This window comes from Phaseolus vulgaris, chromosome 2 (genome assembly GCF_051622355.1).
Source record: "Phaseolus vulgaris cultivar YP4 chromosome 2, ASM5162235v1, whole genome shotgun sequence".
In the NCBI taxonomy this organism is placed as follows: Eukaryota; Viridiplantae; Streptophyta; class Magnoliopsida; order Fabales; family Fabaceae; genus Phaseolus; species Phaseolus vulgaris.
Window position 1 is genome coordinate 47,481,642 of NC_143499.1, and position 23,482 is coordinate 47,505,123.

Sequence of the window (23,482 nt, forward strand, 5' to 3'; positions counted from 1 at the left end):
ATATTTTATATTATTATATTTATTAATTACTTTATTAGTTAATTTTATCAAATACTTTTAATCTAATGAACTAGTTCATAAAGTTAGAAGTTATAAATTGTAAGATAATAGCTTATCTAGAGCTACCAACTAATTGTTTTACCAAACATATTCATAGTCAAAATTTAACTACTTTTTACACTCTTTTATGTAAAAACATTAATATTATCACTTAAATGACACGATATTTTGAATTATGAACTAAAATGTATAACTAATTTGCTTGTTCTTGAAATTTGAAGCATGTAATTCGTAAAGACAGCATGAAACCCGATTTTAATGACTAAATTTTCGTTGGAAAGAAACCAAATCATGAATGAGAAGTATATTTCTTACTGTTACCTAGATAAAAAAAAAATCATACTAAAAAAAATCATTAAATAAAAATTAATTTTAAAATTAAAAAATAATTAATTATTATATTAATAAAATTAAATATTATTTTAAATATTAAAAAAATTAGTAGTATCTAAATTAATTTTTATTATTAGTAAATAATTTCTAAACTGGTATGATACCAAGTTTTTAGATACCAACTTTAAAATCTAATTGGTATATAAAACTTAGGTAACTAATTAAATATTAATTTAAAACTATTTATCAATAATAGAAAATACCAATAATTTTTTTAGTATCTAATATAGTATCTAATTTAATTATTAAAAAAATTAATAGTTTTTTTTCTTTAAAATTAGTTTTTATTAGTTGTATTCTTTCCTAATATTTGTTAGCTAAGCTTTTCTGAATTCAAGTTTTCACAACTTTTCTGCACATGCCTAACCTTCATTTAATGTTAAGAAATTGTAAAATCCATATCCTATTTAGAATACTTCTTCATAATTTTGTTAAAACTTAGACATAAAATGAATTAATTTTTTCCCTAATTATCATCAGTTTATTAACTTCAATTTTTATAAAAAATTTCAGAGTTAGATACATATTTTTAGTACTTTTTTTTCATAACATGGCTATCATGCAAGTATTATTCGAAGATCCAAATTAAATATAAAATAGTTGATAAAAAATAAAAATTAAACATAATTATTATATATTGCATATGCAAATGTATTTGTGTTTGTTATCTAGTTTTTAAGGAACAAACAATTAGCAATCTTTATAGAATGAGTGACAGAAGAGTAAATAGAGGCTACCATGTCTCATCATTTGCCATCTCAACAAATAGGTTTGTTGACTAAATCCAACTTGGTTTATGTTCTTCACTAATTTCTCTGGATGAACTACAAGTTAGGGACGATGGAAGATGCAAAATTAAGCTACAAACAAACCCCACATTCATTTTTTTTCTACTATTTTTTTTTTTTCCTTTTGTTTTCTTAACATCTTCTTATATAATAAATTTACACATTCTTCCAGTCTTCTCAACAAGAGATTCACCCTCCTTTTCTTTTCTTTTCTTTTCATTTGTTGCTTTAGTCTTCACTTCTAAACCTTGTCATCTATGGATTATTTAAATAGGGTACAATAATAGTTCCCCAGTTATTTATATATGAGCAAGTTTGCATTCCAAGAGTAGAACATCAACAGCATATTTCACTTAAAACTTTGAGGTGTGTTCTTTTGTTCCCTTTTTCAATTTTTCATACAAATTGCTTCTGCACTTTCCTTGTTAATGTAATTACTATATTAAATCAGCATATCACAGTAGTTTGTGTGTAATATAGAACACTTAACCTTCACCCTTCCCAGATTTTTTTTAACAAAGAAACATATATAAATTAAAGCTGTTCAAAGAAATAACTAAAAGAAGAACCACTTAAATATCTTTAATCTAACACTCCTCTATTCTGTTTTAATCTCATATGTTCTTTCCAGTTTTTTTCTTCTCTAGCTTTCAGATTTTTCCATGTATTCTTTTGGGTTAATAGTAAATAAACAGTGGTTGCCAATATTCCTTGTTTGATCATTATATTCATTTTAACACTGTTTTTTCCAGTTTTTTAAAAATATATTTGATTTTGTTTCTGTTACTAAACAAGAGCATTCATCTTCAACCTTGATTACTAATATTGCAGTAGGTTTTTTTTTAAGATTTGGTTTACTATTAGTGAAAACATTTTACATCATCAATTAACAAATAAGAAAGCATAGCATCACTATGCTAGGTGTTTCACTTGCATTAAACTCTTTGTAGTTTCTTATATAAGCAGCATATCTTAGTGTAAAGATTCATTAGTTAGCAGTAATATCAAAATTAATTTCTAATACGCACACATACATATTCATCCTTCTTTAATTAACTAAATATCATAAATGCATCTTCATCTTTTCAAGTAGGGCAGAATCACTGTTCATCTTCCACCTTTTGGCTGTTGGCTTAGTGTCTAGTTGTTTTCTTGGTTTAAAATCATCTCATTCAGTTTAGCTTTCACTCATTAGTTACATTCCTCTTAAACCTTGATTACTACAGTTGCAATAAATAGCAGTTTTAAAATTTGATTTGCTGCCAGTATGGTCAGATCAATGTATTAAATAGAGCTTTTCACTTCCTTTAAACTTTTAATAATTTCTAAGTAGATGATGCAACATAGTTCATTCAATAAGTTAACTTCTTAAATGAATTTTAATATATTAAACTATATCTATTCTTGATCCTTATACACTAGAATTATCAAATGAGCTTTTACAGCTATGACTTGTATATCAAAACTAGATTCTAATATACAATAGTGAAGGTAGTTTGGTAGAAGAATGCTGCTACTAAATTTCACAATTCATATTCCCCCTGTTAACATGATAATGGATAGTGCCTAACACATTCAATTGTTCAATTGTTGTTGTTGTTGCAGCTTCATGTATCACAAACAATTGTGATCAACATAACTCATATTACTTGTTTAAAATTTTCTGGGTGGTGAAAAGGTAGAAGGGAAAATGGGGAAGGATGGATCACCAAAACATCATAGTCCGTTTGATTCAAAGAGAAACCGTCTGACATGGATTTTAGGGGTTAGTGGGCTATGCATTTTATCATACATAATGGGTGCATGGAGGAACACTCCATCACCCAATAGCCAATCTGAGATCTACTCCAAAGTAGACTGTAATGTTGCGTCAAATTCACCAGGCATGGCATCTTCAGCAGTTCAATCATCAACAAACTTAGACTTTGCAAGTCACCATCAAATTGATATCAATAATTCTGGAGGGACACAAGAGTTTCCACCATGTAACATATCCCTCAGTGAATACACTCCATGCCAAGATCGAGATAGGGGTCGCAGATATGACCGTAACATGTTGAAGTATAGGGAGAGGCATTGCCCCAGCAAGGAGGAACAACTATATTGCCTTATACCTGCTCCACCAAAATATAAGCCACCTTTCAAATGGCCTCAAAGCAGAGACTATGCTTGGTATAACAATATTCCACACAAAGAGCTTAGCATTGAGAAAGCCATTCAAAACTGGATTCAAGTTGAAGGTGACAGATTCAGATTCCCTGGAGGAGGTACCATGTTTCCACGTGGAGCTGATGCATACATTGATGACATCAATGAGCTCATTCCCCTCACTACTGGTACTATCAGAACTGCAATTGATACTGGGTGTGGTGTAAGTTGCTCTATCTTAATCCCAAACCTCACCACTAAAACAAATCTATCTTCACTTATGTTTATGGCTCTATTTATTTCTTTAGTCCAATTTCTATTTAAGGTGACTAATAGATAAAGTTCACAAATTTATTATCATCATATCAATATCTGATTCGATTATACTGTAAAAATCTGTACTCTCTGTATGCTATTTACTTTTGTTTATTGAAGTGTATTTGTTGTAACCTAGTGTTTGCATCTTTGGGTAGTTGATTTTAATAGATGTTTACCAAATTCAACTTAAACCTTAGGATGTGTTGCTTGTACTTAATTCATTCTTTCACATGTAATTGTAAAGGTTGCAAGTTGGGGTGCTTACCTTTTGAAAAGGGACATCATAGCTATGTCCTTTGCACCAAGAGATACACATGAAGCTCAGGTCCAGTTTGCATTGGAAAGAGGAGTTCCAGCAATGATAGGTGTCATGGCTTCACAGAGAACTCCTTACCCAGCAAGGGCGTTTGATATGGCTCATTGTTCTCGCTGCTTGATCCCTTGGGAGAAAAATGGTATTCACAAACACTTCTCATATTATGATGGCCGTTTCAATAGAATGGGACCATTTTTTTGCTTGAATCCATAGATTGTAACTCTTTGGTTTTGTTCCTAAAAAAGGGGTTGTGTTTAATTTGAAGTAAAAAAAGAAAAATTGGAACTTTAGTGGTCATAAAGTGTGTAATTTCCATTGACAGATGGTTTGTACTTGATCGAAGTGGATAGAATTCTGAGGCCTGGTGGGTATTGGATTCTCTCTGGTCCACCTATTAGATGGAAGACCTACTGGAGGGGATGGGAGAGGACCCAAGAGGATTTGAAGCAAGAACAAGACAATATTGAGGATATGGCCAAACGCGTATGTTGGACCAAAGTGATTGAGAAGGGTGACTTATCCATTTGGCAAAAGCCAAGAAACCACGTTGGATGTGCACAAACTAAACAGATTTATAAAACACCACACATATGCCAATCCGACAATGCTGACAGGGCTTGGTAATTCTTTATCTATTACAACTATAATACAGTTCCACAACTACTTTTGGTGGTGTGTTAAAATCAACATCTCATCTTGGTACATTCTTTTACTAACATGTTAAATATGCTAAGGAGTAGTTTAATGCTCTAGTTTGTGTACATGGAAAAACACATTTATGATAAGTTGATCTTAAAAATGTTACTTTAACAATTGGAATAGACAACAATTTATAACTATGATTTGGTTAATGTAATTTCAAAATTGTTTCATTTCAGCAAAATATTTTTTTTCCCAGTTGTAATCTGGTGCAGGTTCTTCACATATCAGCACTCATCACTTAAATAGATTTGTGTTCTTTGAGATATCTAAGTACATTGTTTTCGTGTTGATAACCAAATAACTATTATCAAGACCAAAAATGTTGATTTTGGTAAATGGTGTTATGATTACTGCATCTGAGATTGGTAGGATCGCTTTATTATATGATTAAAATCTGGGTTGTTCATGCTATTATGTTTGTTTAATTGCATTGAAAAGGTATCAAGAATTGGAAAAGTGCATAACTCCTTTGCCAGAAGTTAGAAGCCCAGAGCAAGTAGCTGGGGGGGCAGTAGAAAAATGGCCTCAGCGTGCATTTGCCGTCCCTCCTAGAATTAGTAGTGGTTCAATACCAAACGTCAATGAGGAGAAATTTCAAAAGGACAACGAAATATGGAAGGAAAGAATTGTTCATTACAAGCACCTGGTTCCTCTTACCCAAGGGAAATATAGAAACGTGATGGACATGAATGCTTATCTTGGTGGGTTTGCAGCAGCCTTAACGAAATATCCAGTGTGGGTTATGAATGTTGTTCCCTCAAATTCAAACCATGACACACTGGGAGCAATTTTTGAACGAGGTTTTATTGGAACTTACCAAGATTGGTGTGAAGCTTTCTCAACTTATCCAAGAACATATGATCTCATCCATGCTGCTAATGTATTTAGCATATATCAGGACAGGTGGGTAAAGATTTCCACATTATCTAATGAACTCTCTGGCTTATGTTATTTCTCTCCATGTTATGATGTGGTTTTGATTGGATTAATTATTGTGTGTGAAGGTGCAACATTACTCTTATACTACTGGAGATGGATAGAATTTTGAGGCCAGAAGGTACTGCTATATTCAGAGATACAGTGGAGCTTCTGGTGAAGATTAAAAGCATTACTGATGCAATGAGATGGAAAAGCAGTATCATGGATCATGAAAGTGGACCCTTCAACCCTGAAAAGATTCTTGTTGCTGAAAAAACTTACTGGACTGCCGAAGTTAAAGAGAAAACAATCTAACAGATAGGGTTATTTTTAAAAAATTCTGTGTTCTTGTACCTTTTTGTTTCACTTCTTAGAAATTTAATTGTAATTAGATGCTTGCATTTTTGTCTTATTCCCTGGTTTAAATTTCTTTATTAGAACATCCCAAAATCATTATCTTATTTTATTGTCGATTTATCTTTTTTAAAGATAAGGTTTACACTTTTCATTGATCATTGCCAAAAGCCCAATGTTAGTTTTATCACTCACATAAGAATATACAATAAATTAGGCTTATTTCACTTTTGTGAACGATAAAAGTCAAATATAAAAATGCATTGTTGAAATTAAATTAGAATGGAAAATTGTTATTTGTACATCCTTTAATCTTTCTATACCCTTGAAACATTTACTAAAATAATAATACTTTTATTTTATTTCAAACTATTTTTATATTTTAAAATAAAAAAATACCATAAAATAACACGTGTCATGCCAATGGTGTTTGGCGAGTGTTTAATAAAAAATAGAGTATTTATATCAAGTAGCTTTAGATTTGGGGTTTTATCATATACTTAAGTATTCCATTACCGATATATCAAGGTTACAAAAAAATTACACGCATAAGAAAGCTGAGGTTCACCAAGGTAAATGCATAAAAAAGGGACAAATTCTAGTGGATGGTGATAGAATGCAACGCCACATAAAAAACCTTGTGAGAAGAAGTATTTTCCTTCCCCTACCTCTTTTCTACCTTTTAACCTTTAACTAAAAAAAATTCTCACAAGATTGGTGTGGCATTAGTTAATTTATTAACGCAAGAGAAAATCTTTCTTAGCAAATAATAACGTTGATAGTTTAGAATATATGCAATTTCCATGCAAAGTTGAAGTTTCTAATTGGACTACACATTAATATTCTGCATCAGAAAAAGAAACTTCAGGAAATACTCTGTTTGGACGGAAAGAGGAGGGTGATGCAAAAATATATTTAGATATACAAAGAAAGAGTAATATCATTGAATGAAGAGTGTGAGAACATGATAGAATGAAAAGTAGATATTATTGGATGATGAATGTGAGAATGAAGAGTAGGGATACAAAAAGGTAGAGGTATTATTATTGAAGGATGCTCGTGAAAGGAATAAGCAGCAACATTGGATGTTCAAGGACCTACTGCAACAGACGATGTTATAGAGTTTAGAAGTTATTACTTGTCAGTCACATAAAATGTGAACATGCGAAATATCACTCCATTATTAAAAGTAAACTAAAGTTCAATTTAAGGACGAGCATAGACTGATAACAGGGAAACATCTAAAAAAATAACATTTGCCAATGGCAATGAGATCCACCTGCACAGAAAATATAAAACGTTACACGTTAGTTAGCTTTCAACACAGTTAACATTTTAACCAAATCTCATAATGATTCAATTGCCACCTTTGAACCTAACAAAATCGAGCATAGAAAAAATTTGTCGATAGGAAGAAAAAGATAACTCAGATTTGTTTTACTGGTTGAATTTGAGCCCTGCTTCCAACGAAAAGCGGCAAGTATGTCAGTAGCCAGGGTATGGTGAAAGCGACATACACAGAAAAAGTTTTCGCCCATGATCTCATTGCCTTCTGAACTCAAGCTATACATAACTGTAAAACATGCATGTATTACATACACCGTCTCCTCTTTACTAATTCAGAACAGATATTCAGTAATAAGAAACCGAATAAGCAAAAGGTCTCCAGATAACATTTTCATTTTTTTTCTTCAGAAGAAATAAATAAAACACACAAATACACAAAGCTATTATATAGTCACCCTTCACTACCAGAGTTTCATCTTGCCCCCAAATTTTCCAGTCTATGTTTATGTGACTTTTGCATTTGCATTCGCAGGATCAGTCAGCAGTCATTGGTTGAGTCATGCAACACCTGAACCGGGCCTTCCGAACTGTTGTCAAGATCTCAGTCTCCGCATTCTCGAGCATTCCAACAACTTCAGCAAATGGTGGCCTCACATCAGGGTTGGGATCCCAGCATCTTGTCATGATGTCACGGAGAACAGGTAGGCAATCATTGGGTATGATGGGGCGAACATTTTTGTTGACAACTGCAAATGCTGCCTGCACTGCTGTCATGTTCTGAAATGGAAGCATACCGGTGATAAGTTCCCATAGAACAATTCCGAAGCTATATACATCCACCTTTTGTGTGTAAGGCCTGTGCTGGATCATCTCCCTGCAGTTCATCAGCGAACAATACATCTCTAAATAATACACCAAATTAAGTTTTAAACAAGCAAATAAAACATTTAAAACTAATTATGAATTTCTACACTTCAAACATGTTAAGATAACTGGATTTTGGTAATAGCAGAAACATGAAAACATGCAGACTCTGAATCCGACTTGATTAAGTAATATTATGTGTGATGAATGGAGCTGTCCATACACACTATAATTAGCGGTACAAAATTGCATAAATTTTCCACATACTATTATGATTACCAGCTAGTTCTAGAAAGCTAACAACATACCTCATTCAGGAGAAAGAATAGTCTTAGAAAGAAATGAGAAACACAAAGAAAGAAAACGGTAAATATCATTAATCATTATGAGAAAGTAATTTAAAAAAACAACTAAATGGCAATCCAAATCATCTGAATATCTAACAGCTAATGCTCAATTACAAATGATACACATCTGAATCCCTCCTTTACCCTTACATGCACCCCAAGCAAACAAATCAATGTCCTGCCTTAAACACTCTCCTTTACCCATAGTACTATCCTTCCGAGTACCAAATTAGTCCCTCAAAGACTTAGTATATCACCAAATTAATACCTCGGTGATCTAAAATGGAGTGAAGAAATAACTAAAAGAATATCTGGGAAACTAATATGGTAACAAATTAAATCTTTCATAGACTAATTTGCTGACAAAATCTTTTTGGAGGGCTAAAATGATGATAAGAAATTTTGAAGGATCAAATTGAAAGCCTACACTGTTAATAAAATGAGTTTAATTTTGAAGCATTTGTAAATCTGTCAACAAATTAAACCCCACATGTGACTTTTAAAGTGGCTAGTACAAAAATCAACCATATATTTTAAGTCATGATTAGTTGAAAATGTAAATATTATTACACTACCAATGTATTTCAAACAAGTTAACAAAATATTTCTATGTTTAGACGAATAAAACTGAACATCATCATAATAGATACATGCACTGTTTCACAAGTAATGACGTGAGCTTCTTCAAGCCATTTAACAGTTTCAATGATATCTTTTATGCACCAAAATAATGTTAGAAATGCATAAAAAAATATTTGAAAAGTATTTGAAAAGAAAAACCCAAACATTTACAAGGGTCAGCATGACTCCTTATTTGCATAGACGAGATGCTCGTCAAGACACCTAGAGAATTACAGCAATAAACACAAGCTTTTTTATCCTGTGTTGAGTCAGCCACAAGAAACAATCATCTTAACCATTTATATTCCTCCATATACATTCCATGTTACCATTTCTGTAAGAAGACTAAATCATACTGCCCAATACAGTTAAATTAACTAATCAAACAGTGTAGCAGTTCAAATAAAGACATTGGAGACATGTCAATAAATATTACCAAAAAAGTAATTAATGGGATCTATTTCAAGGCAAAGAGCATGGAAAGTGGTTAAAAGAACTCAACAAATTAAATGTCCAATAGAAACATAACTCACTCATCATGCAATCACTGTGACCCAGCAATACATGACCACCTGCGTCATGATATGCATGAGATAATGCAGGAACGTAATACGATATGCCCATAATCAAACAGTTTCAAACTTCATAACACTACTAAAATATTGCTAAACTGTTAAGCTTCAACCTAATATACTAAGACAAGAAACCAACACATAAAGCTTATAGTGCGGTCTAGGGAAGGTCAAATGTATACAAGGTATATGGGCAAATATAGGTCAGCCCAGCTGGATCACCCAGAGATGGGCTAGTAAAAGGAGAGGCCTATGGCTTATTTCTTGAACCAAAATCTCTTCTTCACTCGAACTAAACATAAAGAATATGAAAGTTATCTAAAGATTTCACCATCCTGTCTACCTCATTGCATACAAGCCAGGCAACTAGATGCAAGAGTAATCATAAACAGCTGTCAACCCCCTATCAGTTAAGTATACGTATCAGTATTTATAGGGTATATATATGTATACCCAATATTCACCTATGGACTAAGTATATAGGTTTGATGCAAAATGAAATGCATACTGCAACTTCACTTCTTCCCAACTTTCCCTTTCTCTAAATACTTCTGCCCACTTTGAGTAAGAACTAATGAACATTTTAGTTTTTTTTTTTTTTTTTTTTGATGTCATTATCCACATAGTCACCAAATCACACCATTATTAAAATAATACACACATAAAAGACCAGAACATACAACTACTCTCACTTCCCCAAGCCAAATACAAGAAACAAAATTCACTCTGCCCAAAATGCCCTACAGAATACTAAAAGTGACAAAAAACAACTTGGCCTCATCACCCTGGCGTAGCACCTTACCCTAAACCACAACAAGATCACTAAATGAAAAGCAAGCAGCGGCAAATTTGATTCATTTAACTTCTGGCTGGCAAGGGGTAGTAACTAGAAAGACTTTTCTATTAAGACAAACACATGAATATTGGATTTGTCTAATGGATTACCAATGGGTTTTAAGCATTGTTCTAGGGTATCGAAAACTAGGTCAATGAACCCCTGTGCAGGATTGCCGACTCTGCCACCAAAATATTTACACCATGGTTAGTAGCTGCTAGCCAACAGAGTGTATGCATCAACACAAATAAATCAAGCCACAGGGATTTGAAAACTTAATAAAAGAAAAAAATATCCTGTGATTCACAAATTCATCCAGCCAAAATTTTCTGATGTCAGACTAAAAGATTGACCATTAATTCAGTACAGATGCAAAACACATCTATCGTCTCCCAAGTAAGGATTTGGGCAGGCTGGTGTACACAAATAAAACAGACAACAGATGATAGAAAAAATTGATAGCACTATTGTTAAAAAGAACTTCTAAGGCCATGAGTGTGTACAAGTCATAAGAAAAAAAGGAAAAAGTTTAAAAAGAATATAAACAAGTAGGATCCAAAAACAAGAGCTAATTTTTAAAACTTCCAATCATGGCAACTTTCAAAATATAGCATTATCATTAAATCTTGCTTCTAATATAAATGCCGACAACACTCAAGCTTCACTTTGATAACCTGACTGCAATTATCTTTCTGTAGGGTTATAGTCTAATATATTGTAGACATGCCCTTACCATTTCGGTCAAAACAAAAGAGACAGAAGGAGATTTCCTTCCATTTCTTGATGTATGAAAGAGTATAATAAGAAGACTGAGTGAAAACGTGATTAAACAAAATGTATATCATAAGTAAATTATATTGAAAAATATTATAGCTAAAACTAAAAATTATAAAATAGTACAACATGGTTTACCAGAGCCATGCAATATTAAAGCCAGAAGCAAACAAAAAAAGTTGCACAGTAAAAGCATATATCTCATAAGGAAGTTGCATAATTACTATTTCAGCTGTATATGCCATTTCTGTTCAGGATCACAATTCACAAACAACTGATTAGGAACAAAGAAAACAGGATATAAAAAATGAGCAATAGTTTGTTAGCAGCATTTAAAATATAAGCAATATTCCCTTCAATATCTATAAAAAGTTTATAATAGAGAAGCTGTCCAAAATAATTCGAGAAACACAGAAGCAAAAAGTATATTAATATTAAAAGAGCAGTAAATGATCTTACGGAGCCATCCAACGGTATGTTCCAGTCTCAGGTGTCATTCCTTCAGTTTGCACCTCAATTCGAGCAACTCCAAAGTCAGCAATTTTAATTGACTTGTCACCAAAAATCAAAAGATTATCAGATTTCAAGTCCCTGTGGATCAATCCGAGGCCATGAACATAAGCCATCCCCCTTGCAACATCCAAAGCTTGCTTGACAGCCAATTTGAGAGGGACTGATCGCTTTTGACGCTTCATTAAAAATTGTCGAACTGAACCACCTTTGGCATACTCGGTTACAATGCACCACACCATTGGCTTGCGGCATGCGCCAATGAAACGAACTATGTTAGGATGCTTTAGTGTAGCCAACATCATGACCTCCTGCTGGAATTGTTGTTCCATCAATTGAGCCTTTGCTGGATCATTTTCGGGCCTCTCCAATATTTTGATAGCAACATCTTCACCATTGTAAGTACCTCTGTAGAGTTTCCCAAAAGCTCCCTGCGCAAAAGGCTCACCCATATTGAGTTTCCTCAAATCAATTGTCCACTCATCAAAATTGTCAAGCCCTTCAGTAGGAGAACTGTTGTCCATTAGAGCTTGAGCTAAAGCATCATCACTCAAAGCATGGGTAACTCTTCCTCGACGATTGGCACTATGTGCAACAGAGTAGTTGTCATTGGCACGCCTCCGCAACCCTTGGTGGTCCAACATGCGAGTATGGGAATCATTGGACCCAACACTGCTATTATCAATAGACATCGCAACAGATCCTCCGCCGTTACTTGTCTGTAGGCTCCCAACACTGTCAATTGACATATTGGTACCCTCCCCAAGCTTATGGTAGAAGCCTTGAGAGAAATCATAGTAGTTGTTATTATTTTTGTTGAGATCTATTATTCCCGGGAATTTCGCACCGCCTTCCAACATTTTTCACACAGAAGAGCAAAGCCTTCACACGTTATTATTTCTTCAGCATCAGAGATTGTAAATCAAACCACACCTGGAGAAACCCTAAAACCAAAACAAAATCAAATCGAAATTTAGCATTTCAACATAAAAATCTTAATAACAGCAACAATGACAACATCCATGAAAGCATTTGTCTCATTATCATTTACACATGTCAGTAGGGGGAAAAAACTAGTGCTATTCCAATTGCAAACAAGATTTATGAAATTGGTAAAAGCTGGTGTAGATAACATCACCAAATAAAAAACACCTCCAGTATCCAATACCATCAGAAAATACATTTTGCATAGTTGTTTAAAATAAGAAAAACAATAAATAGCGCTCTTTCAAAACAGTTCCCAGAAGCAAACCATCAAGGTTAGATTTACAAGTCCATCCTTGTGCAAATCAAGGCATATCCAGTCTTCCACAGAACACAATCACTTTCTAAGATAACAATTAAAAAATTAACAACAATTAAATGAAATCCACCGATTAAAGGCCACAAAACTCCAGTAGCTACACATGCCTAGCACATCAAACACAGAGCAAGCAAAATTCAAATAGAATTTCTCAAAACAACACACAGAGAGACCAAAACACAGAGAAGACACAAACAAGTCAATAATTAAGAAAAATTACAAAAACTATATATAGAAAACTCTGAAGCCTCTTAAACCAGCTTTGTAGTCAAATCTCAGACAAATATTGACGAAGCCATCACTGATCTTACAGAAAAAATAGCAGAAACAGTGAAACCATGAACAAACCCTAAAATCTGAAAAGGGCTTAGCAGCAAAAGGTTAAAAAGACGCGGAAACGCGTACCTCAAGGGAGAGGGCTCAAGTTAACTACCAGAGCTGTGGTAAGAGAGTATTTGAACAGGAGATGAAGAGATCGAAGAGATCGAAGAGAGAAAAACCAAACGAAATGGACAAGACTGAGTTCTTCCCGTACAAAGGAAGCCAGAGACCAGAGAAGGAGCGCAGAAGGAAATGAAATGGATGACTTTCTTTTGATTTTTCTATTTATTTATCAGGTTTTTATATGCCTAGTCTTTTTCCCCTTCCCTTCTAACATTCCAAGTCTTCACTGCTTCTTTTTCTTCACCCCTTTATTCTTTTTATTTATTAATATTGGATGCACATTTTCCTTTTTTACTTACTCAATTTTTACAATAATTAATATATATATTTAAATAATTTTGAATGAATTAAAATTAAAAAGAAAAAATAAAGTATAAAAAGTAATTAAAAGTGAAGATTATTTTATTTTATATATAAAATTTGGTGTGAAAATGTGTAAGAATATGTTTTATTTGTTGTCTTAAAATAAATAATAAGAAAAGAGTGAGAAATTATATAAAAACTGTAAATTAATATTAATTTAGAAAATTAAAAAATAATTTTATTTTTTAAATAATTTACTATTATATTGATAAAACGAGATATATATTAAATAAATGTATAATCAGAAAAAATATTGTGTACATTTATAATCGAAAATCTCTTACTATAGATTTACTTTTAACATTATTAAATATACTCTCTTATATTTACCTCACCAAAACACACTTCTTCATCTCAGTATAGTTATCAAATTAAAATTTAATTTAATTTTTTAGGATTTTACTGTACTACATTATTTTTTAAAAATTTGTATAAAATAATATGACACAAATTTAAGATTACTTGTATTAAAAAATTCTAAATTATAAAAAAAGCTATTTTAAAATATAAAAAAAAAATATTAATTAAAATGTGAGTCTTGTACAACTTTCTAGCTAGAGTAAAAGTTGCAAAAAAAATTAACAAATTAAAACCCAAAAAAATAATTAAAATTTTATATAATAACTCAAAAATAATTTTATGAACAAAAATATTATTTAAATATGAATCTTGTCCATAAATTATTTAAATTTTAAACAAATTCACTTACAAATATAAATATTATTTTAAAACTAGTATGATGAATTACTAAAATTAAAGAAAACTGGTTACATATTAAAGAAAATTGCTAGTATATATAAGTATTTAAAATTATAAAGAAAATATTTGATTATAAATAACTTATGTGCAATGTATCATAAGTATTTCTTTAATTTTAAGCAAGTGAAAATTGCATCAAAATTATAATTTTATTTTTAACCACTATCTTTAAAAAGTATTTAATAAATTGTTGAGTTCCTGTACATTGAAAATGAGTTCTGATTGAAATTCCTACTTTCATACTTCTTTTGTAATATCTTACTTTTTAAATTATATTAATTTTGTTAATACCATTTGTCAGTATTTCATCAAAATAATTATATGTTGATTTAAAAGGAATAAATTATTATCATGAGTAAAATTAATATATTTATAAAATATTAATATTAAAATACTAAAAATTAAAAGTTACTAGACTTTTCTATATATAATTACCCCAAATTAATAATTTCTATATATAATTAAAATTTACATTTTCTACAGTGTTGTGGGGTAGAATTGAGTTCCCAAGGGACACTCACATTTTTTGTGCGTCCCCGCTCAATACGCTGTGCCTTGTTACGTTTCTTGACTTTTTGAACAGAAACCTACGTCCGTTATGTCATTCCTAACCCCACCCTTTGTCTTCTTCTTCCACCGTCAACAACGGAATAAATGCACATATCAATTATAACTATTAAATACATAAAATAAATAAATGTGCATTTATTATCAGTTAATATATAATTTAAATGTTTAAACAAGAAACTTATGAAACTGCTAGTTATTTAAGTTTTATTTTACGGTTATTTTTATATCTATTCCCACTAATCAATATGTAATAAATTTTTATGTAAAAGTATAATAAATATAAGTCTACAGTTGAGAAACGTAAATGTAACTTTAATAATGATTATATATATAATTAATTCAAACAGTTATTAATATATTTGGCTTAGTTTATCTCTCATTTGAATGTATAACATGTGTATTTTGCATAAAGTTTTTATTTTAAGAATTTAGTTTGAGTTTCTTAGTTGTTAACATGTGCATTCTCGCTGAGATAACTTTTAAAAAGTATATTAACTTTTATTTATATTATTAAATCTTTTAAGAATTTGAATTGAGTCTTTCGTGTTATTCTACTTATTTATTATTTTAAATTTATACGTTTTTAAATTAAAAATAATTTGAGACTTTAATATTTAATAAATTAAAAATAAAATAAATACATCGTATTATTTATTGGTTGATAATAAATTGAAAAAAAAATATGTGAAAAATAATATTTTAAAAATAGCCAAAATCAATTTTAATAAGGCATGTTATTTTTTTTTTTTTTAAAAAAGAGGTATTTCCCAACAGATTCATGGTTGTTGAAGCTTTTGTCTTTATTGCATGTTTCTTCTAATTTTGTAAATATTTTTCAAAATTATGATATTTTCTTATCAGCATCTCTCAAAATTGTGATGACTTTTATTATGACAAGATAAGTATGATTATTCAAAATAAATATATATATATATATATATAAATAAATAAATAAAGTGATTCTCTATTACCGTTGTTTTATATAGACAAACTTTCACTTTTTATATACACAAACTTCTATTCTACTTTCCTTTCTATTATTTTTATATATATTACAATGATATATTTTCTCATTTCATTTCATATGAATTATTTAAAAAATATATTTTAATTTAATATTAATGTACAATTTTTATAGGCAAACTAACTCGCTATTTTTTCTTAATTCTTTATTTTAAGGCATCAACACGAAGAAAGAGAGATTCTCACACGTTTCTACATTAAATCTCACATATCAAATAAAATAACATTCATTTTCAATCACTCTCTTCACTCAATTTCAAACAATTATATTATTTAGTAAAATTATTATTTTTTTGTATCTACCATCAAGTAAACTTTAACTTTAATTTGAACATTATCACACTCTCCGATCCCAAAACTACCAATGAAATAAGAGAAAAAACTTGAAGAAAAAATATGTTGTTTATTAAATTCATTATTTTTCTTTTACATGTTATATTTCTGTTTTTCATTTTCGACTCATCCAAAATTATTTTTGTATATATGTTAAATTTCTATGATGGTGAAAGTTGAGTAAAAGAGAAAAATGTTGATACACAGGTACTATTACGTCTGTGTTTCGGCTAGTCTAAATAATAATATTCATAATTTTTTATTGTTTATTTGTATTCTTATAACTATGTTATATTATACATGCAACATAAAAAAAACATTATAAGATAAATTTAAAAATATTTATTAATAATATAAATTAATTTAGATACTAATAATTTATTTTTCTAAAATAATATATATTTAGTTAATATAATAACTAATTATTTTTTCTCTAAATTTATTTTTTATTTAATAATTTATTATAAAAACAAATTATTTTAAATATTATAATTTTAATATCCACTAATAATTATATTACTATTAATTATATATTTAATATCTGTATTATACTTTGAAATAAATTTTCACCCGATTGATGATTATAATATATATATATATATGTCTTAAAAGAATAAAGCATGAAATAATTTTTTTTTTTTCTTTTCTCAATCTTTTTCTCCAAAAATATCATGCCTTTCCTGCAACATATAATTACGACGATTTAACAACAAACACATAAATAAAGTAAATTAGTGTTTTAAAATGCATATAGATGAATATATTAAAACTATACCATAACACATATTTTTATAATTAATTTGTATCTCATCTATATGTTTTCATGGATACACATTTAACTGTTTCAACTAATTCTCACTTTACTATCATTACTCACTAATATAACACATACATCACAAACACTTCGATAGATTATTAAATTTTCACATATTCACTAAATTACAAGGAAATATAATAAGAATGCATTGTAAATCCTCATTACCTATCAAACAAAGTTTTCTTTTTCACACTATAAATAGGTTTTAAAAATCTTCTTCAACTTTCATCACCTAATATTTTAATGTGAGTCTAATATCACTAAAGTTAGTATATATCTTTTGTAATCATTATTTGAATACGTATCTTAAACAGGTCAATGAAGTATTTTTTCCTAAAAATAATTATGTCTACAACCTATTAATATATTCATATTCATATTCATATGCATTTCGACCCAATATAAATAATAACAAATCTCAAAAACATCGCATTATAATAATATTTAATTATATTATGCTGGGAAAATATACCAATTTTATAAAAGATAAATAACTTTAGCATTTAAAAAAAATGTATTATTTTGGAGTTTATAAAATATTTTTTGGACAACCACCAATTTATTCTCTTAGCAAATTAAACACATGTTTGAATTCGTTAGACCACATTTTTGTTTACTCTAATCACCTAACAACTAAACATCACAGATTATCAACTAAAATGAATTTCACTCATGATAAATTGCTCACCCAATGGCTAAATCTCTTGAAATTTTAACTAAATGAGTTTTGTCCAACGATAAATTGTGTTGTCCAACAACTCCATAAATCATTTTTTTTGCAAATTTCACTGGTATCAAGTTGTTCCAAAATTTTGTCTACTTCTTTTCTTATACATTAATTTGAGCAATTCATTTTAAATAAGAATAAGTTAAATAAATTTAATCTACCCTAAACATTCTACATTTTTAACTATTATATATACAATATATCTTACTTACAATTCACTCGTATATATTATTTCATTTATTGTATCCATCATTTTGAACTATTCAACATCTCATTCATACAATAGATTACTAATGAGTATTGTCTATGGTGAAATATTAACTATACTCCAAACATAGAAGTATTATAAAAAATATTTCAAAATTCATCACCAAATATACTATATCAACACTCTAAATATTTTTAAATAAAACATAATTCATACACGAAGCTCAATATATTGACAAAGTCATATTCATGGTCGTGGTATTTAAGGTGCTATAAAAGATATATCTAGTTTCACTTATCTCTCCCTCATAAGGCGGGGTTTGTACTCACTCGTATTCTATAAAATGTCTTTGTCTTTAGTCTATGTAGGATCTTACACACACCCTTCATCGTGATAAGTTTTAAATGATCCTTATATCATCTCAGAAAGTGGACTTTAAACCTCAATCTTACAAAATTGGTTCATAAGATGAGATTTGCATTCATTTATATACTATGAAATGTTTTTATCTTTAATGTGGGATCGTTAACATTCACTATGTAACGTTATAAAGATTTATATACATAGTTTTGAATTAACTATATGAGACAATTTGCATGTATTTGGTTGAAATTATTTACTTATGCAAATATATTCTCATATATTCGGGACTTTAAAATACATAATATTTGGTGCTTAATTTTTTAATTTTTTGAGTTTTCTATCTTAAAAGCTTTACTCTCAAATTTTTCATAAACTCACTCAAGCAACTTTTTGATTTTTTTTTAACCATTCACTTTGCATTGGGTGGTCATAGATTGAATTTTTCAAGATCCAAGCTAGATCCAATAAAATGGATTGGATTTAAAATCCATATCCATTTTAACTAGTTAAAATTTATTTGAATTTTTTCAAATTCATTTAAAATAGATTAAATCTACTTAGTTAATTAGATTAAATCCATCTCGATCTAGACCCTGGCCGACTCAACTTAACATGGATCCGGTTAGACTCGACTCAACATCATCCCGGGTAAAAGATCGACATGGACCCGGGTCGATTCAGCTCGACATGAACACGGGTCGACTCAGATCGACATAGGTCTGGGCCGACTCGTCTCGACACGAGTCAGACCAACTTGACTCAACATCGACATGGACCGACTTGGCTCAACATGGGCCCGATTTTGCTTGACCATGTCTGGGTGCCGACTCAACTTGGGCTCTAGCTCACTCAGCTTGACTTGGGTTGACTCGACTCGACTTTTGCCTGAGCCGACTCGACTCGACTTGGGTCTAGACCGACTCGGCTCAACTTGGGTTCAAACGGACTCGGTTCGACTTTGGGTCGGACTGACTAAGCTCGACTTGGACTCATATGGACTTGACTTTATATGAGCCCAGACCGACTTAGCTCGACATGGGTCCAAATTGACTCGACTTAACTTGAGCTCGGACGAAATCAAAATCCAACCCAAAAACCATTTTGGATTATAAAAAAATATATCCAATCTATATGTATTGCATATTGAATTAAATTGATTAACTTAAAATCTAAAAATCTAAATTTGATTTTAAAATAAGTCTATTTAAATAAATTAAAAGTAATATGGATATAAATAATAATAAATTAAATTTCGCAATTTTAATTTTTTTTCCTACCCTTATCTACATTATATTGTTTACCAATAAATGAATTACTCACATTATAGTCAGTCCTAAAATTTCATGCACCCACCATCAAATAATAAACGAGACTCCTTATATATACATTTTAAAATAAAAATATCTTATATAAATAAATAATTGCCCAAATTTTAAAAATAGTTTTTTTATCACATTAACGGAATAACATAATTGTAATAATTTTCAAAGAAGTATATAAAATATTTTCTTACATATTATAATATATTATTTAATTACATCTCAGATAAAAAAAAAGACACACATCTATCTATTATAAGGTACGACTTTCTGTCTAGGACACCATTTTTGCCACTGATTTTATAAAAAAAAAATATTATTTAATCTATAGGAATTTAGGACAATATTAAGATGCATACTACCTTTATATTACTATACTTAATTCAAATGATGAGCTATATTACAAGGATTTAAAAGAATAACTAAAATTAACTAAATGTTTTTATAATTTTGAAATAAGAAACCTGCATATGAATATTGTTGGGTTAGATTTTCCCGTCTCATTTTCTTATTTCATTAATTTACATTATTAAATAAAGACTTTTAATATTAGTTATTTTTTTATATTTTATGTCAATTATAAACTCATGTGAATGCAACTAATATAGAAAGTGAAAAACTTTTTACTCGATTATGAATTTATGTAGAAAATGAGACATACTACATCGTTAATATATATCACACGCCACATGATTTAATATATATACAATAAACTCAGGGCACTTTAACTCATTTCCAAAACATAATTCAATTTCATTGGTTAAAAATAAATTTCAACAATTTATACTTCCCACGAAATAAAGATTAGAACCATGAAAGAGGAGAAGAAATTAACAACATATAAATATATTGAAATGAAAGGTTGGATTAAAAAATAAGGAAAGAATAGATTAAAATAAAATATTGGACTTCAATAATAAGGTTGCAAATGTGATTATGTGAATAAAATTTTGATCACTACGAACAAATGTTTTGGTTAAGGACATATTCAAATATTATAAAGGGTATTCATTATGAAAAATATTCTACATTTCTTGCTTCCTACTCTTTTCTTCTTATAAATCTGCTTGTATTTCTAAAGTTAAATGTATATGTTGTTTTTCATGAATCTCAAATACGATGAATGTTTGAGATATTAATTTTGAATCTTCTTCTCGATAATCACTCTCGACGATCTAATTATTTATGTATCTGCTATCATTTGTATCATATGGTACATCGTCATCAATTAATATATTATACATCATAATCAAATTTAAATAAAAAACAAGGAATTATTTAAGATTCCTAAAAAAATTTGTTATGAAAAAAAAAAATTAAATGTGAGTTACTTGAAAATGATATCACATACTAAACTTACCTTCCGCATGTTTTAATGTGAGAAACGACCCACGCACCACCTACTAAATTAAATTCAAAAGTAAGTTGAATAAATTGAGATAATAACTTTTATAATATAAAACCTTGAAATATTTTTAAAAAAGGTAAAAAAAGACTTTAAACAAAAAATATTTTGCTTTAAAACAAATTCTAACTAGTTAAAAATAATCTTAATAACCACTATTTCACCCGTATTAAAAATATGACAATATAATATCTTAGAAAACTAAAAGAAAATAAAGGAAGAAAAACTAGTTAGACTAGAGAGAAAGAAGAGTTTTGAAAAAACACAAAAGTTGACATACTCTTATTTTTATTTTTTATTTTATATATATATATATATATATTAGTTAATCACTCCTAAACCTATAATATTTTTGAGACATTAAAATTAACATAAGTAGAGTGATTTCATTCATACAAAGAGATTTTTTTTTTTCAATTTTGATGTCAAAGCTATTTCCATATCTTCCATGAAATAGTTGAAGTAGCCTTTATATAGGATTTTGAATTCAAACCATGATTTCACAGCGTTAACTTGTTCCCATATGTTGATTACAAGTTGCATGTCTTATTACTTTTATTCTATATTTTTTTTATTGACTTATTAATAATTACCTAGACACTGGTACGATAAAGACATGTATAGATATGTATATATATATAATTTTTAAAATATAGGACATGATAACACAAATCTATATATTAATAATTATGAATTATATAAATTAATAATAAAAATTTATGTGAACAAATATGTTTCAGTTTTTTTTAAGTAGAAAATTGTTTTTCATGATGGGTTCAAAAAAATTTGTTATTTATTTTTATAATCATAATAAAAATTTATACAATAAGTTTGAGTTTTTAGAAAATGAATGTATTAATATTTTTAAAATTGTGTTAAAACCGTGCTAGAATGGTAGAAATACAAATATTTTTCAAATTTGACACTTCATAGATACATGTCATACGAGTCACTTAGAAATATAGTGTCCGAACCTCATAAATTATACCTAACTTAATGGAATTCTTATGAGTTTAAGGGTTTACTAATTGCAATCAAGAGGGATGGAACACTCTACATAATAAAATATTAATCCTAATAAATTGAGTCTCTCTAAAATCAAATTTAAATAAGTTCTCCTACAAAATATAAGTTTAAAAATATTACTTCTCTTAAAAACTTTAATTTCACAAATGTAAATAAAAAATATAAATATATAAAATCAATTTTAAAATAGTTTTTTAGTCATTAATATTTCTTTCATCAATAATTTTATTTTAATTATTTAACTTTTTAAAAATATTTAAATAATTTTTTTAATAATAAATAATAAATATTTACTAACATGATACTTATACTGATTCTATTAAGAAATAACTAAAATACATATATTCACTGCTCAAGATATCTATTAAATATTCATTACAAATTTTAGTCACATAAATTCATATTTTTTTACCATTTGAGTCATGAAGGTTGTTTTCATTTTTTTTTAATTTGGAAATTATGCTAAGTTTTCTTTAAAAAAATAACTCTAATTTTAATTTTCTCAAGGAAAAAATCATAGACAACTTTATAACATGTTATAGTTATTGTTTTTTTGTTTGAAAACTATATTTTAACTCGCAACCACCCAATATCAAGATTGCACTAGGCTATGTTATTTTAAATACTTGTGAATATTTTTTTTGGTAGTCCTATGAGTAAGTGTTATACTTTAATAAATCGACATAAATAAAAAATTAATAATTTAAATCCAAAGCAGGTAATTAATTTTATATATTTAATGAAAATTGTATTTTATAACTACTCTTTTATACTCTCTCACCATTTTATTCTTATAAACACAATTAATTTTGATTAGTTATTATAATTAAAATTATAATAAATAGTAAAAGATAACTATTTTATTTTAATATTCCTATAATAATTAAATTTTGAAATACATATTTTTTATTATAATAAGAAGTCGCGCACTTATTTGTTTATATAAAAAGGTTAATCTTACCTTTTTTTTTAATTATTAAAACATATTAATTAATATTAAAAATCCTAAAAAAAA

The 23,482-nt window shown here is 28.9% G+C and overlaps 2 protein-coding genes and 1 long non-coding RNA gene across 6 annotated transcripts; 1 reads left to right on the forward strand and 2 right to left on the reverse strand.

The window, feature by feature from the left end:
• Window positions 1-2,665: 2,665 nt before the first annotated feature.
• LOC150029205 (uncharacterized) lies at window positions 2,666-4,113 on the reverse strand. Of its 3 annotated transcripts, none has more exons than XR_016518877.1 (2): window positions 3,973-4,113; window positions 2,666-3,589 (listed from the first exon to the last, which is right to left on the reverse strand). It is a non-coding gene; the product is annotated as an uncharacterized LOC150029205 (long non-coding RNA). The 3 variants fall into 3 exon arrangements; XR_016518879.1 differs by having other exon boundaries at window positions 2,666-3,601; window positions 3,973-4,110; XR_016518878.1 differs by having other exon boundaries at window positions 2,666-3,529; window positions 3,973-4,097.
• On the forward strand, window positions 2,932-6,102 carry LOC137812764 (putative methyltransferase PMT18). Its single transcript, XM_068614954.2, has 5 exons — window positions 2,932-3,612; window positions 3,952-4,162; window positions 4,346-4,643; window positions 5,164-5,628; window positions 5,730-6,102. Exons 1-5 carry the CDS (start codon window positions 2,932-2,934, stop codon window positions 5,956-5,958), a joined length of 1,884 nt encoding a protein of 627 aa, XP_068471055.1. The 3' UTR covers window positions 5,959-6,102.
• Window positions 6,103-7,511: 1,409 nt separating this feature from the next.
• LOC137812765 (serine/threonine-protein kinase STY13) lies at window positions 7,512-13,800 on the reverse strand. 2 transcript variants are annotated; one of them, XM_068614956.2, is made up of 3 exons: window positions 13,516-13,800; window positions 11,757-12,751; window positions 7,512-8,158 (listed from the first exon to the last, which is right to left on the reverse strand). In XM_068614956.2, exons 2-3 carry the CDS (start codon window positions 12,665-12,667, stop codon window positions 7,819-7,821), a joined length of 1,251 nt encoding a protein of 416 aa, XP_068471057.1. In that variant the 5' UTR covers window positions 12,668-12,751; window positions 13,516-13,800; the 3' UTR covers window positions 7,512-7,818. The 2 variants fall into 2 exon arrangements, with proteins under 2 accessions (XP_068471057.1, XP_068471058.1); XM_068614957.2 differs by having other exon boundaries at window positions 11,757-12,740; window positions 13,516-13,714.
• Between the last annotated feature and the right edge of the window lie 9,682 nt (window positions 13,801-23,482).